This window comes from Apiospora phragmitis (assembly GCF_038363925.1).
Source record: "Apiospora phragmitis strain CBS 135458 chromosome Unknown utg000002l:1.0-5516284.0:1.0-5523493.0, whole genome shotgun sequence".
In the NCBI taxonomy this organism is placed as follows: Eukaryota; Fungi; Ascomycota; class Sordariomycetes; order Amphisphaeriales; family Apiosporaceae; genus Apiospora; species Apiospora phragmitis.
The window spans coordinates 2,555,321-2,575,913 of record NW_027117400.1 but is presented as its reverse complement, the minus strand read 5'-3'; the positions used below and the strand labels follow the sequence as shown (position 1 = coordinate 2,575,913).

General features: G+C 51.6%; 4 protein-coding genes across 4 annotated transcripts; all 4 read left to right on the top strand.

The window, feature by feature from the left end:
• Nucleotides 1–333: 333 nt before the first annotated feature.
• On the top strand, nucleotides 334–646 carry PG994_001626 (uncharacterized protein; the record flags this gene model as incomplete). Its single annotated transcript, XM_066853035.1, has 2 exons — nucleotides 334–486; nucleotides 545–646. The coding sequence occupies 2 exons, from the start codon at nucleotides 334–336 to the stop codon at nucleotides 644–646; spliced, it is 255 nt and encodes an 84-aa protein (XP_066721176.1).
• A 391-nt stretch (nucleotides 647–1,037) lies between these two features.
• On the top strand, nucleotides 1,038–1,967 carry PG994_001625 (metallo-beta-lactamase superfamily protein; the record flags this gene model as incomplete). Its single annotated transcript, XM_066853034.1, has 1 exon — nucleotides 1,038–1,967. One exon carries the CDS (start codon nucleotides 1,038–1,040, stop codon nucleotides 1,965–1,967), a length of 930 nt encoding a protein of 309 aa, XP_066721175.1.
• Nucleotides 1,968–2,178: 211 nt separating this feature from the next.
• Nucleotides 2,179–3,270, top strand: PG994_001624 (uncharacterized protein; the record flags this gene model as incomplete). The annotated part of the gene is made up of 1 exon (XM_066853033.1): nucleotides 2,179–3,270. The coding sequence occupies one exon, from the start codon at nucleotides 2,179–2,181 to the stop codon at nucleotides 3,268–3,270; it is 1,092 nt and encodes a 363-aa protein (XP_066721174.1).
• Nucleotides 3,271–4,117: 847 nt separating this feature from the next.
• Nucleotides 4,118–5,380, top strand: PG994_001623 (Carbon-nitrogen hydrolase; the record flags this gene model as incomplete). Its single annotated transcript, XM_066853032.1, has 2 exons — nucleotides 4,118–4,180; nucleotides 4,448–5,380. 2 exons carry the CDS (start codon nucleotides 4,118–4,120, stop codon nucleotides 5,378–5,380), a joined length of 996 nt encoding a protein of 331 aa, XP_066721173.1.
• Nucleotides 5,381–20,593: the final 15,213 nt, after the last annotated feature.

The window sequence follows — 20,593 nt, the reverse complement described above, 5'->3', positions numbered from 1 at the left end:
GCCTCACAGTCCCGCCACAGTTTGTGAGTCCACCGGGCACTTGGAAAAATCCGACGATTCGGCAATGTGGGTCCAAGCTCAATCAGCCGCTACCTAAACTAAAGTCCCTGTCGAGCGCGCACCCCAACGCGACAAACCCATGCATGCCATTTGATCCAGCCAGCCTATCCCGACCGACCGACTACCTCTCAAAGACAGCCCCAAGAGCTTTGGGTTCTGGCAATGCGCGATCACAGCTAACCTTTCACAACCTCAGCGCGCAGCAGAGTGAGCTCGCTTCCGATATCATCTCTAACCCCACAACAATAGGCGAACCTCGTCAATTCCTACACCATGGCTGCCAAACGAAAGGCGGCGGGCATGGCTGCCACGGTAGTCGAGGAACCGGTCGACCCATCAGATGAGCTCATTTTCCTTGCTCTGGGAGGCGGCAATGAAGTCGGCCGGTCCTGTCATATTATCCAATACAAGGGCAAAACTGTCATGGTACGGCTATCTCCCTGGCCTCTTCGCAGCGCTCACATGCTAATGTCGCATTTAACAGCTCGACGCCGGCCAGCATCCTGCCTATGACGGTCTGGCTGCGTTGCCATTCTTTGACGACTTCGATCTGAGTACGGTAGATGTGCTCCTTATCAGCCAGTAAGCGCCCTTGACACCCATTCCCTGTCCACTTGTAATACGTAGAGCATACCACGAAGGCATCACGGCGCGTTTCGTAGGGCAAGGAGGCTTCCTGGACCTAGCAAGCTCCAATTGGAAGAAGATCCTGCCAGTTTCTAGTCGCATCATTTGATGATCAGTACTCAGATTCTGCGAATGTATCCAGCTAGCAATAAAGTTATTCCTTTTCAAGTTGCCCACTTTATCCCGTCCTAACCGCCGTGATGTCTCGCTATGGTCTCCCACATATCCTGCTATACCATAGGCCCCATATGGGATTCTGCATATGCTGATCTATTCAAAGTTTCCACATCGACCACGCTGCTTCCCTTCCCTATGTATTGGCGAAGACCAACTTCAGAGGCACGGTGTTCATGACGCACCCAACAAAAGCCATCTACAAATGGTTGATTCAAGACAGCGTGCGAGTGGGAAACACATCATCGAACCCGACGTCGCAACCAGTGTACACAGAACAGGACCATCTGAACACCTTTCCTCAGATCGAGGCCATCGATTACCACACCACGCACACTATTTCCTCTATTCGAATCACCCCCTATCCTGCCGGCCATGTCCTGGGTGCTGCAATGTTCCTTATTGAAATTGCTGGTCTGAAGATTTTCTTCACAGGCGATTACTCAAGAGAGCAGGATCGACATCTGGTTTCCGCCGAGGTCCCTAAAGGTGTCAAGATCGACGTTCTTATCACCGAATCTACATATGGTGTTGCTAGTCACGTTCCCCGTCTGGAGCGAGAGCAAGCCTTGATGAAAAACATTACCGGCATCCTCAACCGCGGAGGGCGAGTGCTCATGCCGGTCTTTGCGCTAGGCAGAGCCCAAGAACTCTTGCTCATCCTGGACGAGTACTGGGGCAAGCACTCGGAATACCAGAAGATACCCATTTACTATGCCAGTAATCTAGCTCGCAAGTGTATGGTCGTCTACCAGACATATGTCGGTGCCATGAACGACAACATCAAGCGACTGTTCCGTGAGCGTATGGCTGAAGCCGAGGCCGCAGGAGACGGAGCTGGCAAGGGTGGGCCCTGGGACTTCAAATACATTCGCTCCCTGAAGAACCTGGACCGATTCGACGATGTTGGAGGTTGCGTCATGTTGGCCAGTCCGGGTATGTTGCAAAATGGGGTCAGCAGAGAGCTCTTGGAACGTTGGGCCCCAAGCGACAAAAATGGCGTCATCATCACTGGTTACAGCGTGGAGGGTACAATGGCAAAACACATCGTCACAGAGCCCGACCAGATACACGCAGTAATGTCTCAGGAACACGAACGGTGTTAGGAGAGGGCCAGGCGGTGATGGAGAGAAGGTCATGATTCCCAGACGGTGTACTGTCGCGGAATACTCCTTCGCGGCCCACGTTGATGGAAACGAGAATAGGGAATTCATTGAAGAAGTCGCGGCGCCAGTCGTTGTAAGTATCATGCATTACCCTCTCTTATGAATGTTGCTAAATCAGGTACAGATTCTTGTTCATGGCGAGCAGCACAATATGATGCGCTTGAAGTCCAAACTCCTCTCTCTCAACAGCGGAAAGCCCGAACAAGAGAAGACCAAGGTGTACAGTCCTCGCAACTGCGAGGAACTACGCATCCCTTTCAAGGCCGACAAGACGGCCAAAGTCGTCGGCAAGCTGGCTTCTATCCCACCTCCTACCAAACTCCATATGCCCGATGACTACAATGCTCCACTGGTTACAGGTGTGCTCGTACAGAACGACTTCAAGATGTCTGTTGTGGACCCCGAGGATCTGCGTGAATATGCGGGCTTGACGACGTCTATGATTGCTTGCAAGCAGCGCCTGACGTTGAGCGCAGCCGGTATTGATCTCATCAAATGGGCTTTGGAGGGAACGTTTGGAAGCATTGAGGAACTACCCGAAACCAAGAATAGGGTGTCTAATGGGAGCAAAGAGAAGAATGGGGATGAGAAAATGGAGGACGCCGACGAGGAGATTACTCAGACCATGGCCGCATACCTAGTCATGGGCTGTGTCACTGTGCGGTACCGCAACAATGGCGAGCTGGAGCTGGAGTGGGAGGGCAACATGCTGAACGATGGTATCGCCGATGCCATCATCGCCGTGCTCCTGTCCGTGGAGTGCAGCCCGGCTGCGGTCAAGCAGTCCGCCAGCACGAACCCGCATACCCACGAGTTGCCGACGCGGAACTTGCATGCCCACCTGTCCCCGCAGGAGCGGCTCGAGCGCCTGTTCCTCTTCCTCGAGGCCCAGTTCGGCGCCGACGCCGTCTCCCCCGTCGCCGTGCCCAAGCTGCCGCCCCTGACTAAGGACGAGAAGGCGGCGGTCAAGGGCGAGGCGGACGCGGGGTCCGAGGCGTCGATGGAGCTGTCGGACGACGGCGTGGCGGAGGAGAAGCTGCTGCAAGCCCGGCAGCAGGCCGAGATCGAGCGGCTGCACAAGATCGGCATTCCGGTCCCCGGCGTGACGATCAAGGTCGACAAGATGGTGGCCACGGTCTGGCTGGAGGACCTCGAGGTCGAATGCTCCAACAGGGTGTTCGCCGATCGGGTCCGGGCCGTCGTCGAGAGAGCGGCTGAGGTGACGGCGCCGCTTTGGGGATAGGACATAGGTGGGGGAGGGTAGTGGTTTCTATGGAAAAGAAAAAGCCAAGTGGCGTTTGGTGTTCGGATGGGGGTGATACGTACTCTCTAGGTTTCGCAATTTCACGAGGGGGAGTGACACCTACACGCTTTGTATGTCCTCATTTGCATGTATCAGGTTCAAGGCCAGCCAAGGCGTATGTACAGGTACTATCACAGAAACAAGCCTAGCAATCCATTCTATAGATGCAATTACTTGACTCGCCGAAAAGCAGGCCTAATCGTTGTGTTTCACAGATCAGTCAAACCATTGGTCAAACCCTCGTGGACATGCCAAACACCAGCCTGTTTCTTACAAGGAAGAGGTTGCTACAGAGGTTGTCCATATTTAAGCCAAGTAGATGTTTCTATTGAGCAAGCAGGCAGCGGCAATGCGAGATCTATAAATAGGGTGAATCCATCCCATCTCTTCTCCAAGTACTGTGAAACCAAAAAGGCCACACAGCCCATCAAACAAAAGGCAAGTCTCAAACATAGTAGTCCTCACGATATTCTTGTCTGGACGCGTTTTGTCTTGGAAGGCATTGGCGCGGACGACTTGAGATCGGCGGTATCGGGCTAGTCCACTACCAACATGCGGAGCCGACCTCCGAAATCCTCGGCCTGTTATCGCCGGAGTAGATGCACACCCAACAACCTTGTTGGTACAACTCAGGAATCAACAGACGCATGTGCAACGACATCGATCATAGTCTAAAGTTACCCATCATCAATCATGGCCATTGCAGCAAGTATTCCACCATTTGCCCAAGTTGAGCGATGACGTTAACCAAAAGCAGGCTGTGGGGCAGATATGCTCAACCGCCTCCATGGCGCACAACTTGGAGCAGTGTGTTAAACTCGTTTCTAGAGCCGCCGCTGCTGGCGCAAAGGTCTGTCTTAGTTTTACCTCTAGTTCTGTTTAGGTCATATGCCAGAGAGAGAGGGTGTGGGTGTCCCTTCATGGGTGATATACAACGGCACTCTGACGAGGGCCACGGGCTGAACGAAGAGTTTCTGAGGCTTCTCAACGCTTGGGGAGCGCATATACCACCCCCTTTAATGGATTTACCCCGATTTGGCCATCTCGAGCTTCTGCGGAAGGCTGGAAGGCCATCTCGAGTGTCTATATCATCTAGCTGACCAGCTTCACCAACCAGGTCCTCTTTCTGCCCGAGGCGTCAGACTACATCGCGACTTCAGGGGCTCAGTCCCTTTCCCTCGCAAAACCAGTAGCCAGCTCCCCCTTTGTGACCGGCCTCCAGGCCGCGGCAGCCAAGCACTCCCTCGCCGTGCACGTCGGGATCCACGTCCCGGGGCCCGTGGCCGGCATCGCCAAGTCCTCCACCGTGAACCCCTTACTCACCGCGGTTCCCCAGTCTTCCAAAGAAGAGAACAGCAGTTCATCATCTGGCGATGCCACCACCAGCACAGCAACAACAACAGAGACGGCAACGAAGCTCTACAACCGCACCATCTGGATCAACGAGGACGGCTCGCTCAACGAGAAGGCCTCGTACGACAAGCTGCACCTCTTCGACTACGCCACGCTGCGCGAGTCGGCCAACACGCAAGCGGGGGCCTCCTTCACGCCGCCCTTCGCGTCGGCCCTGGGCCGGATCGGCAGCCTCATCTGCTTCGACCTGCGGTTCCCCGAGGCGGCGCTGTACCTGACCACGCCGCCGTCGCCCTCGTTGGCGAAAAAGGAGAAGCAACAGCAGCACCACCACCAGGAGCCGGCCCAGATCCTGCTGTACCCCTCGGCCTTCACGGTCCCCACCGGCCGGGCCCACTGGGAGGTCCTGCTGCGCAGCCGCGCCATCGAGACGCAGAGCTGGGTCATGGCGGCGGCGCAGGTCGGGCGGCACGGCGAGGGGGCCCGGCGCGTGAGCTACGGGCACAGCATGGTGGTGGACCCCTGGGGCCGAGTGGCCATGGAGCTGAAGGGCGTCAGAGACGTGCGCTCGGAAGAAGGTGGAGAGGAGGTGCTGGAGGCGGAGGAGGGCGCGGTCGGGGAGATGGGTCTGGTGGATATCGACTTGGGCGAATGGGAGCAAGTGCGGGAGAAGATGCCGTTGGTGCGGAGGACGTGAGTACAAAATTGACCTACTCCTATACTCAAAGACGTACGTGTGTCTTTGTGAGAGCGAGAGAGAGCTAACAGTGGTTTCTAGCGACGTTTACTCTGAGATTTGATCTGGCAGGCATCATAGGTAAACACTGATGAGCCACTACGACTGACGATGATGCGAGATTTGATTCTGAACTCAAGGGCAATCTCTTCATGTCGACATAAGCATCTTCTAGCTCCCCGTATGTGGATCAAACCAAGCAATGTGTCTCCCTGTTGAATCGCCCCTTCACTAAGTTTCTTCCAAATCATATGAGAAGCCAGTCGGGCTTTGAGGTTATATGACCAGCATGAGGCCCGCCTGTGATTAAGAGAGACTTAGTTTATGGATTTGTTTCCAATCGAGCATCTTATCAATCCAATAGAGATGTGAAGTCAAAATTTACGCCTCCAATAAGCAGTCCACAATGTCTAGCATGGTTTCTTAATAATAGAGGCTCGTCCCGTCTTATGGATATGTTATACTACTACTACTACTACTACTTCATGCATCGCCGTGTCACCAGCATAAACATCTCCTTTTTTCATCCTACACCAACTTGCCTAACACAAAACCAGTCTTACGAGTTATAGTGATCGCCGCCATATCAACTCAGGGGTGCAGGATCGCCTAAGCCTGGAAAGACAAGCGAAAACTTAAAATCAATCATACGGGTGTGTAAGAGTGTGTATGTAACAGTCAAGCTGATAGTTCTAGCGCAAAGATTAACTTGTCAGGAAAACTCTTCAGCCGTCGCGAATAGCCTGTAATGTAGCGTGGCCAGTACAGTACTACAAAACGTGCATGCTTAGTACGAAAACTTGGGTCCCGGGTCATGTAGCCGGCCGCTTATTCCACATCATCGACGATCATGAATCTTGACAGCTGAATTTCGGACGAAAATGATCGAAAGGCATTGGGCGATCACTTCTCGGCACCGATGCACGGCGGGCGGATCTGCGCAAAGGGGGGCTTCCTGGTTGGCGTAACGGAAGGGGGTTCGGGGTACCTGCTTTTCTATGTCCAGTATCCCACGCCCCGCCCCCTTTTCTGCTGCTGCTCCGGCTAGCTGTGCTACTTGTTCCGCATAAGCAATATATATGGAGAGATTTTGCGATACATTGTTGACGGGAAGGGAGAGTGGAGGTGCCCGTTCGTCCCTCTGCTTAAGCTAACGTGAGGGTCCCGTCCCGTGTGGCATATACATACACAAAGTTCTAGGCCAACCGGCCGGGAACGAGCATATGTATATGAAGAATAACAAAAATAAAACAAAATATATGAACCGAACGCTGCGGCTGCTCCAGGGGAAGGAGGGGCCAAGGGGCGAAACAGCGCGCGGCAAACTCCTGATTCCACGTGGTTTTCCAATCGGTGGCTTCTATCGTTCTTTCTTTCGCCCTTTCTTGTTCTTCCTCATCTCGCGTATCACATCATACAAGAGGGGGGCGAAAACGATCAATCATCCCGATCGTACATATGCGCTTGTCCTCCTCCCGCTTGATTTTTGATTGGCGCAAATGCGTTCGTTCCTCCGATCAGAAACCCGTGTTCACGCAGCGCAGATGCAGATGCAGGTTACAAATGCAGGGCAGGGGCAGCCTCGCCAGCATCGGAAGGTTCTTACCAAGCCGCCGGGTAAAAGGAAAACCGAGCAGCGGGAACCTTTGAAGAAGGAGCTGAGGGCTAGAGCGCGCGCGTGTGCGGAAACCGTATAACTAGAGCGAGCTGACATCACCGTTTGGTTTTCGTGTAGTCGCACCGCCTTCACCCGGATCGTTTTACCTCGATTGGTTTTCTCCCAAGCCAACGGGATAGTAGCAGAGCAGAGCAGATCAGCAGAGGCTTCATACCCTTCTTTCAGCTGCACACGTAGTCACTTGCAAGGGGGCCCAACATAATCTTGTTTGGGCTGACAACGGCGGGTTTGTGTGAGGGCGGGAGTTCGGTGTATACTCTACATTGTGTGTGCATCGCAACACGTGCTTCATCTATACCCAGGAACACAAGAGTCAGTGCCGCGCACACAGCAGGTTGTTTGCCGGAACTGCCCGGGTAAGCTTGGCGATAGAACCCTTCTGGAAGATTAGAGAGGCGCAGGCAAGGGTAATCTGAAAATCTTAGCTGGGCCGGGGTCATAGATAGGGCGCGTCCAATGGCTGGCGAGCGACGTAGGACCGACGACCCCCCTTCTTCTGCTTCTCCTCCTGCTCTACTGTATCAGAATAAATATGCTCGTGGGGGGTTATAGGTTACGGGTTACGGGGACAGACCGGGCCATCATCACCCCACGCGGCAACCATCTCCCTGCCCAAGAGATGACATATGTGTCAGCTTACGCATCTTGCACTCGACAAATGCGGAAGTTCGGAAGTCAAATGGTCATGGTCGGCGTAAGACTGTCAGACAACTTCGGTCCCAGAGATGACAACAGCATTGTTCATGGTGATCAATAGTATCCAAGGATATCGAAGATGAGGAGGGACAGGTCATCGCCGCCGTGGCCGGAAGGGGCAAAAGAGGCTGTACACACCTGAAAAGAAGCATCATGCTGATTGAGTTACCTGGTTGGACGGAACAGGCCTCTGTGGTGTTGTTTCTATTTCAGGGCTGGCTGGTAAAGCGCCTGCAGTAGCTCCAACACGGTACTACATACCTGACTGCCACCACACCCAGTCCCCCTGGGATTTACCAACATTCATTCGTTTGTTCAGTCTAATTACTCCGGGAATGAGGGAGGGCGCACGATTACGTCGAGTCATCGCACAATGGGAATAAAAATCTTGATCTCCTACGCCGTGCTGTACGCGCACACAGGTTGACTGGAAAATACGAGCCGAGAGGATATATGGAAGTAGACGAATCCCTGTCCCCCCGAATTCGCCAAGGGACACACACGCTTCCCGGTGGCAGAAGCGTGGGATGTTCGTTTGTCCATATGTGACCTATGGGGTGAGGTGAGAAAGAAAGAAAGGAAAGAAAAGAGAGGTACATGTGATGTTGCGGAGGTAGCGCGCTGTACCTGTACTTAGACGTACCGGTACGTGGTTCCTGACATCCGCTCGCGCTGAGAGTGATGGATCACTTCTTGTCTTCCCATCTTTGAAGACGACCGCGGCGCGGCGCATTCGGCTCGGCTCCTCGACAATTTGGATGATAAAACGCAAATGTGAAAAGCAGCCCGTACCTGCATCAATCGGCGAGGTGGCGCCCATCTGGCTGCTTGCATTTTCGATCCCGTATATACGCCGTGAGTTAATCTGATCTGGCGGCGTCGCAAACAAGCGAGAGAGAAAAATAAAACAAATACACAAGCCCCAAGCGGGATCGCTGCCCAGCATCGTAGATAGTTGTGTGCGTGGCCCAACGAAAGTTTAGTAGAGTAGGTTAGGTATGATTACACCGGGATTACGAGTCAGCATCAGCGATGGATGAAAAGAGGATGATGATGATTAGGGATGGACTGTGGGGAGATGGCCAAATTGGCACCATGCTCTTTCTGTCTGTTTGTTTCTTCTCGAACAAGTAGGAAGGTGGTTAGCGCAGGGTAGTAGAGCGCATCGGCTGGGGGGAGGTCTATCACCCGTAATGATGTTGATCAGGGGGGACGGAGTAACCTAGAAGCAGGCGAAGACTAATAACCTCCTACTACTACTCCAGGTAGGTAAAAGGTACGACGATGCCTTCTTGATTGGGGGACCTAGCCGGGCGGATGGTTCGGGTCACGCATCCGACCCGAACCAAACACACCCTCTTCGAATCTAACTGATACGCGATCTGACCTTGGAGTGTGACTGTACGTCGTATGGACTGATGGGCACGGATGAAGCAAAGAAAGCAGTTGACCTGTCAATCAATCAATCCATTGTATATCAGCAGCGTGCTATAGTTTGAAGAGTTTTCCCATGGCTTCTTGCTTTCTTTGCTTCTTCTTTTTCGCTCCCCTGCCCTGAACATACGTACCTACATGCCATCGACTTTTAGCGGCCTGCCTGACAGTGGCCTCCAACTTTTTAGCAATTGGGCGGATTTGCTACCGCCCAGCCGCCTTTCCTCTTCAAGTCAGCTCTTGTTGTAGCGTCCCGAGAGTATGGTTTCCGGGTATCATGGTCATGCGAGCTCCTTATTAACCTTGCATTAGCCTCGCAGTTGGCTCGACGCCCCCTCTAGCCAGTAAAATAGGTAAGGTCGTTGTTATCCCTTATCCCCGACAAAAATGTAAGGTAAGTAAGATGCACACAAGCTGTGTAGCTGGAATGGGGGCATCGATGTAAACAACCGCCAGGGGGGGCAATATACTTTAAGCAACCATAAAAAGAAGTTGAAGAGAGGCTCATCATTCAAAGGTTTGCCTCAAGGGCGGTAGTAGGTAACAGAAAGGAAAGAGAATGCGATAGTAGTTGCGCGAGGGGATTAAGTTTTTCTGTAAAAGAACATGCAGAGGAGGAGGTATTATGACAGAGTTGCGCAGTTGACCGATTTTGAGTTTCGAATATTGATGCTTCTTGACTGGAATTTCTTGTTTTTTTATCTCTCTCTCCCCTTGGATCGGTCGTGCGAGATGAAATCGCATCCCACCATATGCAGATGGGTGCCGAGGCTAATTGCCTATGCATGTCTCTATTTTTGTCTGAAGTAGGGAGACGTGCGGGAGAGGGGATGCTTGGGCAATGCGCACGTCAGGGAAGTCTATTCGCCTCCGAGGATGGGATGCCGTCGATGTGATGCGTGGGTCCTGTTGGCATTTCCTCTCGCCTCCTTTCGGATCGCAGATTCGAAAGTCTATATTGTTTCTATCTTTTTGTCTCGATGATAAGTTCTTCTGTTTGCTTGGGCACCACAGGCTTCAACTGGAAAGTCGGTTCAAATGATTTCAGCTTCAAAAAGTCACCCAACCGAGTTTTTGGTAACCTATAGAAAAGAAGCAAACAATCCAGCCCCTGGCCGCACTGAGGTAAAGTTTCCCACACTACCTAAGTAGAGGCGCGAAGACTCCTGCCTGTATTACCTACTATGCATAATGCTATGTATTGATTCCGTCACCAAAGTTCGTTTGCTTGAAAGATATATGACGAATATTGAATATAATTGGCTCCTTTATTCTAGGCATCGAATCTGTGCGCTCCTCACTATACTCTCTAAATCAGGGGGTATCTTCTATCAACCTGGTGCCAGCCCAGCGACCAACCACACGGCTGACAACCCTTGAAACAGGAAATGAAAATCGCTTGTTGAATCAGGGTCGCTCTTCCTCCCAATTCCTTGCCACATACATTGTACAAGTGCCCAAACGACATTGACGATCAACCCAGAAATGTATCTGGTAACCCAAACCAAGCAATATGAGTACAGACTTCCCCCATGAAGTATCCGATCCCCGTGAAGGGATCTGGACAGGTGAGCGGCGGGGTACAAAAGAGAAACAAACCAAAAAAATCAAAGTCTATATGCAAACCAATCCCAGATTCTTTTCCCAGCCCAGTTCCCTTTTTTGTAAACCGTACCAGAAACCCGTCGCAAAATAGGGGAAATTCCCGAAAATTCCAATCATTGTGTGCTGTGACCACAACCATAAAACCAATTCACGTGATGAACTGAAAAAGGGTATTAAAATGTGTGACATGTGCGGAAGTAGCCATCATCGGAGGCGAAGACCGGTCGTAGTGGCGCTGTAGTAGTCGGGAGATGCACAGAGCATTGCCTCTGTAGCTCTCGCAGGAGTTACGACTCCGTGGCGCAGGAGCCCAAGCGTGCTGGTTAGGAACGCCGGAAGTTGCGCAAACTCCGAAGGACCCTGAGGTGTGGCCGAAAAAGAAACGAGACCCCGATGCCGTTCCCAGTCTATAATTAACGCCGTGATGAAAACAAGTCCAAGATAGTTCGAAAGTGCAAGCGTGTGAGATCTGCCTATCTCATTCCCCTGCGGGATGCAGGCGGCAGCGAGCCGAAGTAGTGTATATCGTATCGGATCGGAAGATGGTGCATTAAAGGTATATCGGCATACTGACATTGCAGTCAAAAAGTTGTTGTACAGTCGAAGCGCAAGCGATTAAGCACTAGCGAGCACACTCCACCGCTTGGAGCGGACACGCCAACACTCGCGTAGGCGGAGCGGATGCTGGTGTTACGATAAATCGACATAGTGAGGGTTGGCCAGGTTCCTCGTATTAGACATAGCGTAGTAGAGCCATCGTCGTGATCGCATTGGTCAAAATTGCTCGTCAAGAGAATGCATCGAGGCTCTTATGATGGCTTGGGCCTGGGGGGAGGCTTGGGCACACCAGTCGTGTCGTATGCACCGCGGCCCATGTTGGCGAAGCTTTGCAACTCTGTGTCAAACATGGTAGTCTGTCCGAGGGATGTGTGCTGCTGAAACAAGGTCATGGTCAGCAAACTACTCCAACAAAGTGTACCTGCTCCCTTGTAAGGGATTCGTATAGGAATGCATTATTACCACTCCCCCATCGCATGGATTATGAAGCCAAGAGGCAGGGGAGAGGCAAAGGACCAAAGAACGCAAAAGGGAATGAGAGCATGTAGTCATGCTCTCCCATGTGTGGCATGACTCACAAATTTAGGCTTCGTAGTGCGACGTAGAAGATATGTACCTTGCGAGGCGCGGGATGCCGTGGGTTAGGATTAGCGAGGGTAAGGAGGCGATGATGCAGCAAGTGCAGGGGTTCTTGCGTCGTCGGGTAGGTTGCTTTCAGTCAGAGTGCTGAAATTGTAGGGTGGTAGCCAAAGGTGATGGGCGTATATGTCAATTAAGAGCTGATATAAGCACTGGAGGCGTCGAAGGGGATGACGACCAAATTATATATCCGGAAGGAGGATTTGGTCTGCGCAGGTTGGTGTTCCGGGCGTCGGTTTCCGAGGCAGCTTTGGAAGTTCGTGAATGAGACAGCAGACAGGCAGTCAGACCAAGTATTGTTGGTAGTTGCTGGAGGTCGGCTTTTTGGCGAGGGTCGCGCAAGTCTAGTCTCGGGAACGAGAAGGATTATGAGGTCTCAAAGGGTTGGATTATTGTCGTTGTCTTGGAACGATATGCCAGGTACGGCGGCTGCAAGTTTTCGCTGGGCTGAAGCAATAGCTGCTGCTGGAAATGCTGCTGTTGGCTGCTGCAGGTGGAGGAGTGGATCAAATCGCTTAAAGCAGTTGCAGGAAAGAAGAGCGCTGGAAGTGGTAGTCGTACAACAAGGAGTGTCGGCGAGAGACGAGGCTTTTGTCTTCAAATACAGGCAGAATAGCAATATATGAGAGAGGGAGCGGATGAGCGAGACTGGAGACTCTTATTGTACAAACAACCGAAAGATGGTTTAGAAAAAACTCCTCTGAAATTGGGCCTGGGAAGGGGGTCGAATTCCGTCTTATAAAAAGACATAAGGGCGTGTTGGCCTTTGAAGGGGGGGGTGTGTGCGTTTCCAAGGGGAAGGAAAAGGGTGGTTCAATTTACCAGGCCTCAAACTTCACGCATGTAAATGAGAGACCCAGCAGGTACCTGGCCGTCGCAGGGAACCACCTTGACAAGCCAAGTCAACCGCGGGTTGCATGGGTAGGCCGGTTAGCGCACATGAGGATGCCCCGTTAGGTCGTTTGGGGCGTTCGGTACATGCTAAGTTAGTCTGATGCTGGCAAGTAGAAGTACATCCGGCCCATGACCTGGACAACAAATTCAATGGGCCGGCCGGGCAGACAGACGTCAGTAGAATGGATCCAAGTCATCGCATCGCCCTATCGTACAACACGAAGTACCCCCATACTGCATGTACGCTCCTGTAGGCTCACCCTAGCTTCCCATGCACGGCGTGTTGGTGTTGTTGTGTTAGACCGTAGATCGCTAGTAGGGAAAACTGATGGAAGAGACCCTTTGGCAGAACCCTCGACTAACTCCAGTCACTCACTTCCTTCAACTGATGAATTATGCAGGCCATCTTGCTTCTGACCCAGTGCTACATGTACATAACATTGTACATACTTAATGCTGAAATTGCACAGCAGTCCTGCCCCGTCCTTGGTACTCGGAGAGCTTCAAGTAGATGTGCAATGCCCACTTGCCTCTGTGCCTCCCTGCCCATGATGAGCAGTCACTTCCACGGTCGACTATTGAGCGCAGAAGAAGCAGTGTGTGGTCGGGCCGGGGGTTGTTCAACAACAAAGACGGAATTGTCCCTTACTACAGTGGGGGAGGTCTGTAGTTTAGTGGCGGCCATTTCCCTAGTGGACCAGCAGCCTGCCTAACGCTTCGCTCCGGTTGGGACAAGCAGGAAAGGATAGGTCGGGTACGCGAGGTACCCGGTACCCAGTACTGACCAGACCGACAGGTCGCCCACCCCTGAACATCAATCGTCCTCTGGCGAGAAATAATAATGTCACACAGGGTTTGAAATGTCGTTCTGGGATTGTCCTACAGGCTAACAGGGATACGGGGTGATCCTTTCGTTGTCGGTACGCTTGATCCACCTGGGTAATAATTCCCTTGCCCGACACGCTAGACCAGGTCGCGCCCACTTTCGAATTTTTCTCGAATATTTGCTATCCCTTCCACGCTTCCACCATTGCTTCCATATCAGGCCTCGCGATGAACAATGCTGCGAGAACAAGTCCACTTCTGTCGTCTGATGCCCAGCCTTGCTGAGTTTCGCAAGTGCCGACGAGGTGGATTTGGGGCCAGACTGTTATGGCTCCATACCGACAAGGTTGGTTCAGTAACAGCATGTCATTGTCTCCAGACTTTGCAGAAGAAACCATGCCGGGGACACGTCTTGATTGGCAATCTTTTCAAAGTTTCTGTTGGTTTCATCGGCCCAAAACTTTCTCTGCCGCGTGGGAAATGATATCTGGCCCAAAGAAAAGAAAAAGTGATGCTATGCTTGGGAAGGGGGAAAACGACATGGGGTACAAAGTTCTGAGGAAACGGTTCGATGGCGGGTCGGCGAACTAGGGGAACTCGGAAGGCAGAATGCCTAGTTGGGTAATAAAAGGTGCGAGATTGGGAAAACGAACGTGCCTGGAGTCTTGCCGTGTTGCCTGGTGAGTCTCTCCGGTCAGTCCGACCGATCATCAATCTAGTTCATGTTGTATGTAGTTATTGTTGTTATCGAGAGACTATTGTAGAAACATACATAGTAGGTTAACCGTGTTGGCTCGTATGATGGTGCTGAAGAAGGGAATTACCGTGCTTCGGGCTTATCACACATCCTGAACTACTGTACACGTGCTGTCGGGTATGTCAGCCACGCAGCTGAAGCTACTATTTTGGGTTCAATGATGGATGCTTGCGGGAGGGCTGCCAGTCAGAGAGCATCAGCGCGGCTGCTTAAGGCCTGACTTAGGGTCCCTAGGTCTTGGTGACACGGCGTCCATCCTGTCTTCGTTCCGATGCCCACTTTTGGAGACGTGCGACTAGCCAATGCAGATTCCCATCATTCGGCAGTGGCACAGAGACATTGGAGAGACTGAATACATACCAAATAGTCCGGTAAGAGCGTTACGCCACGAGAATACTACTTTGCCAATACTACGCGTGTTGTAGTCACGATTCCAGAAGTCGAATACAGAATACGGAGTTGGTGTCGTGAAAGGAGACACCGCATTGGATAATGTCTATTCTTAGTCGCATTACATACAAGGTGGTTGCTTGAACATTGCCATGGCCCGAATCTCTGGGAATGTATCAGGCGCAGGAGGAAATGGCACCTCTCTTCTTGCGGCCGTTCCTGACTATGCATGCGCGCATGCATACTCCAGGGTTTCTGGCAGAATGGATCGTGGTTCATCAGAATATATTTCCTGTATTGTGCCTGGCTCTAGCTAACGCAAGGTGTCACGAAGACAATGCCAGTCGGATGCAATGAACCAAAATCATGATGGCGAGCTTCGTATATCTTACGAGACGTGCCTTTTCCCGATGGCTGCAATCACCGATTTCCTGCCTTTGGCGTCTTGATAGGATGGTGGTTTGATACCACCTTGGAGGCATCGAATGGAGGGCTGACACTACAAGGGAGAGTCAGCTTCTAGCTCCCGCGTACCCATAGAGGCTAATCATAGCCACTCTGTGTGCTGCGGGTTATGCCGTTGAACATGTGTGATGGATTGGCATCGTAGATGAGTCAATTATAGTACCAAGTATAGACCTTGCCTGATTGTGTCCAATATTTGACTCGGCACCGATGGAAATCGCCAAAGGACGGTTTCGTCGCCCAAAGGAAAAGAGGCAAGATGCGTAAAAGTACGTTGCAGCTGTCGTCTAGTCCGTTTCGGCACCCGCGTCCGTCGAATATAACGTAAGCATCTGACCAACTACCACTATCTGTGACATTGGAGGGATATAGTAGTATTGGGCACGCACTTGCTATTCTAAACTTCAGGTGGTTGTAGTAGCACGTCAGCACCCCAGTCGAAACTACTCGGCAGTCATTGTAGCGATTAATGAATAACGCGACTCGATCTTTCAAGCAAAGCGATCACCGTGTAGGGGCACTGCGCTAAGCCATCGATGTTTCAGTCGGTTGAACAAACCTCATGGTACATATGTGAACAATGCCCGCGGTGTCAGTATTGCAATGACGACGACGTGGTGTAGCACTCGCCAGCCCAACCAGAGCTGGCAATGTACAGGCAGAACAGAGTCGGCAAGCTTTATGCTACGGTTACAGTGAAGAAACGACGCCACCATCACTACCACCACTTTCGAAGCGGGGCATTCCACGCTCGGCCGGTTCATCTGAACCGCCCGTAACTGCTCTGTCTTCGATGAGTTGCCCGAAACAGCCACTCAACGCTAGGGACTCAGTTCAGTTGTAAAGCATCACCTCATGACACTATCACCTACCTATCTTTATCTCCCTGATTGCCAAATACACCACTAAGAGTGGGGACTCGCGATACTTCAGTTTATATGGTTACCCGGGCGAGTCACAGGTCCTCGACGGCGTGAACTTTCACCATCTGAAGATATCTGATAATCTGATTGATCCAGAGGCCGGTCCCACTCTTAGTGGTGTATTTGGCAATCAAGGGATAAGACACCAGAATATGTTTGGTATCTAGCAGTACACCACCTGCTCTCATACTACGTATGACTTTGATTTATCCAACCTGCGCCGTCACACCATGAGACACCGCCCACGTTGGTTAGTGATACGTTTACTGTTATTGCACATTAGGTATTACCGAGTTGCTTGCTTTGCGACTCGGAGATTAGCGGACCGGACCGGGCTTATGGCACTGCGATCCGGCATCCTCATGTAGGTACAAGCCCGTACGGTATGTAACCAGTTAACTCAGCCGGCTGAGGTAGGGCAGGATCCGGGAAGGCGCTCGTCCTCCGAAACAAGATTAGGAATGGACAGACGTCCGAAATGCTTGTTGTCCCGCTTCGAATTGCCAATACGACACTTGTACAACTCGAACAGATGTAGCATACGGGCGTAATAGGTGGGATGTCGCCAAACGGGGTCTCTTCCGTAAGCAGTTTGCAGACTCCAACTCAGACCAGTCAGAAAATCATTGGCCCCCACGTTCACAATAACAACCGATGCCCGTATGGTAAACAAGCTTGACAAAATGGGCCGGAGACCAACCACGTCACCACAAAACGGGACGTCCTCCTGCACCGTTGCAGATCATAACCTACATAAACAAACAACGCGATCACGAAGTCCCATGCTGCTGGTAGAACATCCAGGTCCAGCCAGCACCCCTACACCTAGGTTAGCCTCAAGGTTAGCTCCGTCACCGAAGGCAGGTAACCGAAAGGGGCATTTGGGGGCTTCTAGAAGGCTGCTGCATGCGGAATGGGCTGGGTTGGGCCCGATTAACGAGGATTTGACGCCCTTGGTTCCATGGTCAATGGATTGAATATGTCAATGACATAGCGCCGTACCTGTACCACCCATGTCCACGGGCTAGCATGCATGATGGAACACCCGGTCACAAAGATCTTAATTCCAGAAGAAAAAATTTCCTGATTACTACCTTAACTACTCCGTACGGGATGTATCCATTGACCATACGTCTTCGGCAATTTCCCAACATTCTTCGGGGGCAATCAAGCTACGTTTCTCTGGGTGAGACTCTGACAATCCACCAATAACTTATGATAACGATAACTCAGAATATGGGTCATGTCCTTCCTTTTGTCTATTTGTTTGCTTGCAGGTGTACGAGAAGGTGCGGTGGCAGGGAGATGCGCCGTCGGAGCTCTAGATGCTAGGTTGCTACCAGACATGAGCTACCAAGGGGAAAAGGAGGCCGCGGGATCTGTCAACCAGACTGATGGACAGAGTAAGCTTCTTCCGCTTCAATCAATGTGTTCTCCAGTCTATTTGCTCGCGCGCCGAGGTACCTACCCTGTAAGAGCTAAGAGACAAGTCATAGGACTAGGTGATGGCAGAGGGCAGGCCTTTGCCAGTGCGTTTGATATGGTCTTCTGTAAGCATTGACTGATCCGATTGCACTTGGTGCTGAGCAATCACCTAGATGCTAAGCCTTGCTTGTATGGCATGAAGGAGATTCTCTTGTGTTGAGTTATCCTCGAAACTCCTTATGCTGCCTTCATACATTGATTGGCCTTGGTGTTGGGCAGTCAAGCAATGAAAAGTATACGGTACTTCACAGTCTGTAGTAGTAATAGTAGGTACCTGAGCCTGGACCTAGGCAGGTAGCTTGGGAGGGAGGGCTGGCATGAGCGAAGCCTTTCTGAGCAACCGCGCCTTGTTCCTGCATTAGCCAAGCTCGGGGAAGCTCCACCAAGACTGCATTGTAGTCAGGTATCTAGTCAAAAATAGGCATGAAACAGGGGAAATTGTTGCTCTGTTTCTCTCGTTTAGGACAAGTGGCTAAGTTTAGCTGGCCATAGATCGATCAACCGCGCAAGAGTCTGGTCTTGACGCGCCACGAGAACATAGGCGGCGATGAGATGGCGCAACAACCCGTAGCCCGCGGACGAACGGGACTCATGCTGCTCGCCATGCATACATTCTCATAGGCAAGGTAGGCGTTGGCAATACAACTGAAATGGCGAGGCCCAGGAAAGTGCTCACATCTGATGTCTTGTACATGATTGGCCGCAGCAGCGGACGGTTTGAGACTTAATGGGGCAAGAGGTAAAAAAAAGGTTTACTCCGACAGGGCACTCAGTGGCTACAGGCATCCGCAGTCGCAACGTGATGAGTTCATAACATCGAGTCGAAACACCAATTAATAGTGGAATTGATGAACAGATAATGCATGCACGCATCGTCCAATCGTCAGGTGATGAAACAACGACAAATATGGTTCGAGCGAATCGCATGCCTTGGGCAATATCGCGTTCTCTCATTGTCTCGGCGTTAACTAATTGCCTCAGACAGTAAGCGCAGGCTCTGCCATTCAATCATCAATGACGCCAATATGTCGGATTAGTCAAACTGCATCCGACTACCTACGCTGAACGCGATGTGACGCAGTCTACGGAGTGTCCTTAACCCCTACTGCACATCCTGCATCCTACCTTATCCAGACGGGCAGCCAGTATGGAGGCGGTGTGCCGCTATACCGGGTAGCGCAACTATATCGTCCTCATCGTCATTCTACATACTCTCCTGGTCTACTGTATCGCAGTGGATAAGGTGCTTACATGTCTTACATGCCGGTATAGAATGTTAACGTATGTAAACAGACATACTGGCGATGTAGACCGCCAAAGACGGCAGACCGAATCCACTCGACTGCGCAGACACGTGGACGCACATACGGTACGTACAACATGCTCTGCATGTAAGAGACTTTCCGTCGGAGCGAGCGACCACCTAGGGGTCATTGTGTATGAGGATACACACAGACTTGACAGGCAGCGGCATTCATTCTTTCTAGAAGGCCTCTAAAGCTTCGCTGCCCACTGAATTGGAATTGCAGCTAACGGCTACGGTTGACAACATATCCACTACTGCGTGGAGCGCACCAAGGAGCAAAGGAGTTGCCGGCCTCCAAGATGGCCTCTAATCTCCAGGTGACGGCCGGCGGTCCCTTCGAACACTCCACCGCTCGAACACCAGCCATTTTCCATACGACATGGCCATCATCTCCATACATGATGGACTTGGATCTGCTTTGCCGAAAAAATGGCTTACCGAACCGCCTAATGTTCGGCGCTTCCTGAGGATGGGTCTTCTTATGTACGCATTATGCACTACCGGGGTACCTACTGTGCATGCATCATGCACACTTTAGCAGATGCAGGTAGGATCGCTGTGTATTTGAGCAGCGCACATTTCAAGGGCCATGTCTTCTACGGCGACAGATTGGGCTTCTATGCATTGTCCATCTCGCGCTGAGCTGTAAGATTCCAGGTGTGATCTGCGTACCTTGAATCCTTGACGTATAAACAGAATAGGTCTCGTGTCGTGTGACGGTGTAACAGTACATGTAACTCTGGCAACTTGAATGCCGTTACGGAGATATCGCTGCCGGTGTTGGTATGTGGATTCCATGTATTAGGCCAGGACCCCTATTGTCTCTCTTCTGATTCTTCTGCTTCTGCCGGGGTGACGTGGTGACATGGTGACCAGAAGAAGAGGATCACAAGAATCCTCTCCACCTGCAGGACAAGGGCTTGATGTACATGTCGTCTAGTAGCAGAGAGCCCAACAACGGGAATGGGTTTGTCTTCCGTCAAATCCATCAAACCCGTTCCAACGATGTACCCCCAGCATGTAGCAGATTGGGAAGCCTTCCAGAAGCCTTCCTTCCGCTTTCTAGCTGTAGCCTCTAGCTTCAATGGTTCCAATGGGTCTCCACTACACCTTTCCCCAGCCACGTTGCATACTTAGCTTATTACTTATAGTACTACAGTACCTAACCGTCCTGCATGACCCCCACTGGTTAAGCATTGATCTCAGAGAACAAAACCCATTGTTTACTCGGCGTAGGTACACCGACCTCCATGCAATACATGCTCAGGTGTAGCCTAATATGGGTGGTGGTATTCGATCTGCACCTGTGCCATGCTATCTGAGTCCATGGAAAACGACCTTCATGACTCAATCGATCGAATTCTTCCAGACTAGAAGAGGAAGAAGCAAGCATGTGCGAAGAGAAAAGGACGTTACATCCAATGCAAAGCAGCCTGACACCTGCATGTACGTACCTACCGTCCGCTTTCTAGCGTCCGCCAGCAGCAACAGGGGGTATGAGTGCCCATCAAATCTTTGG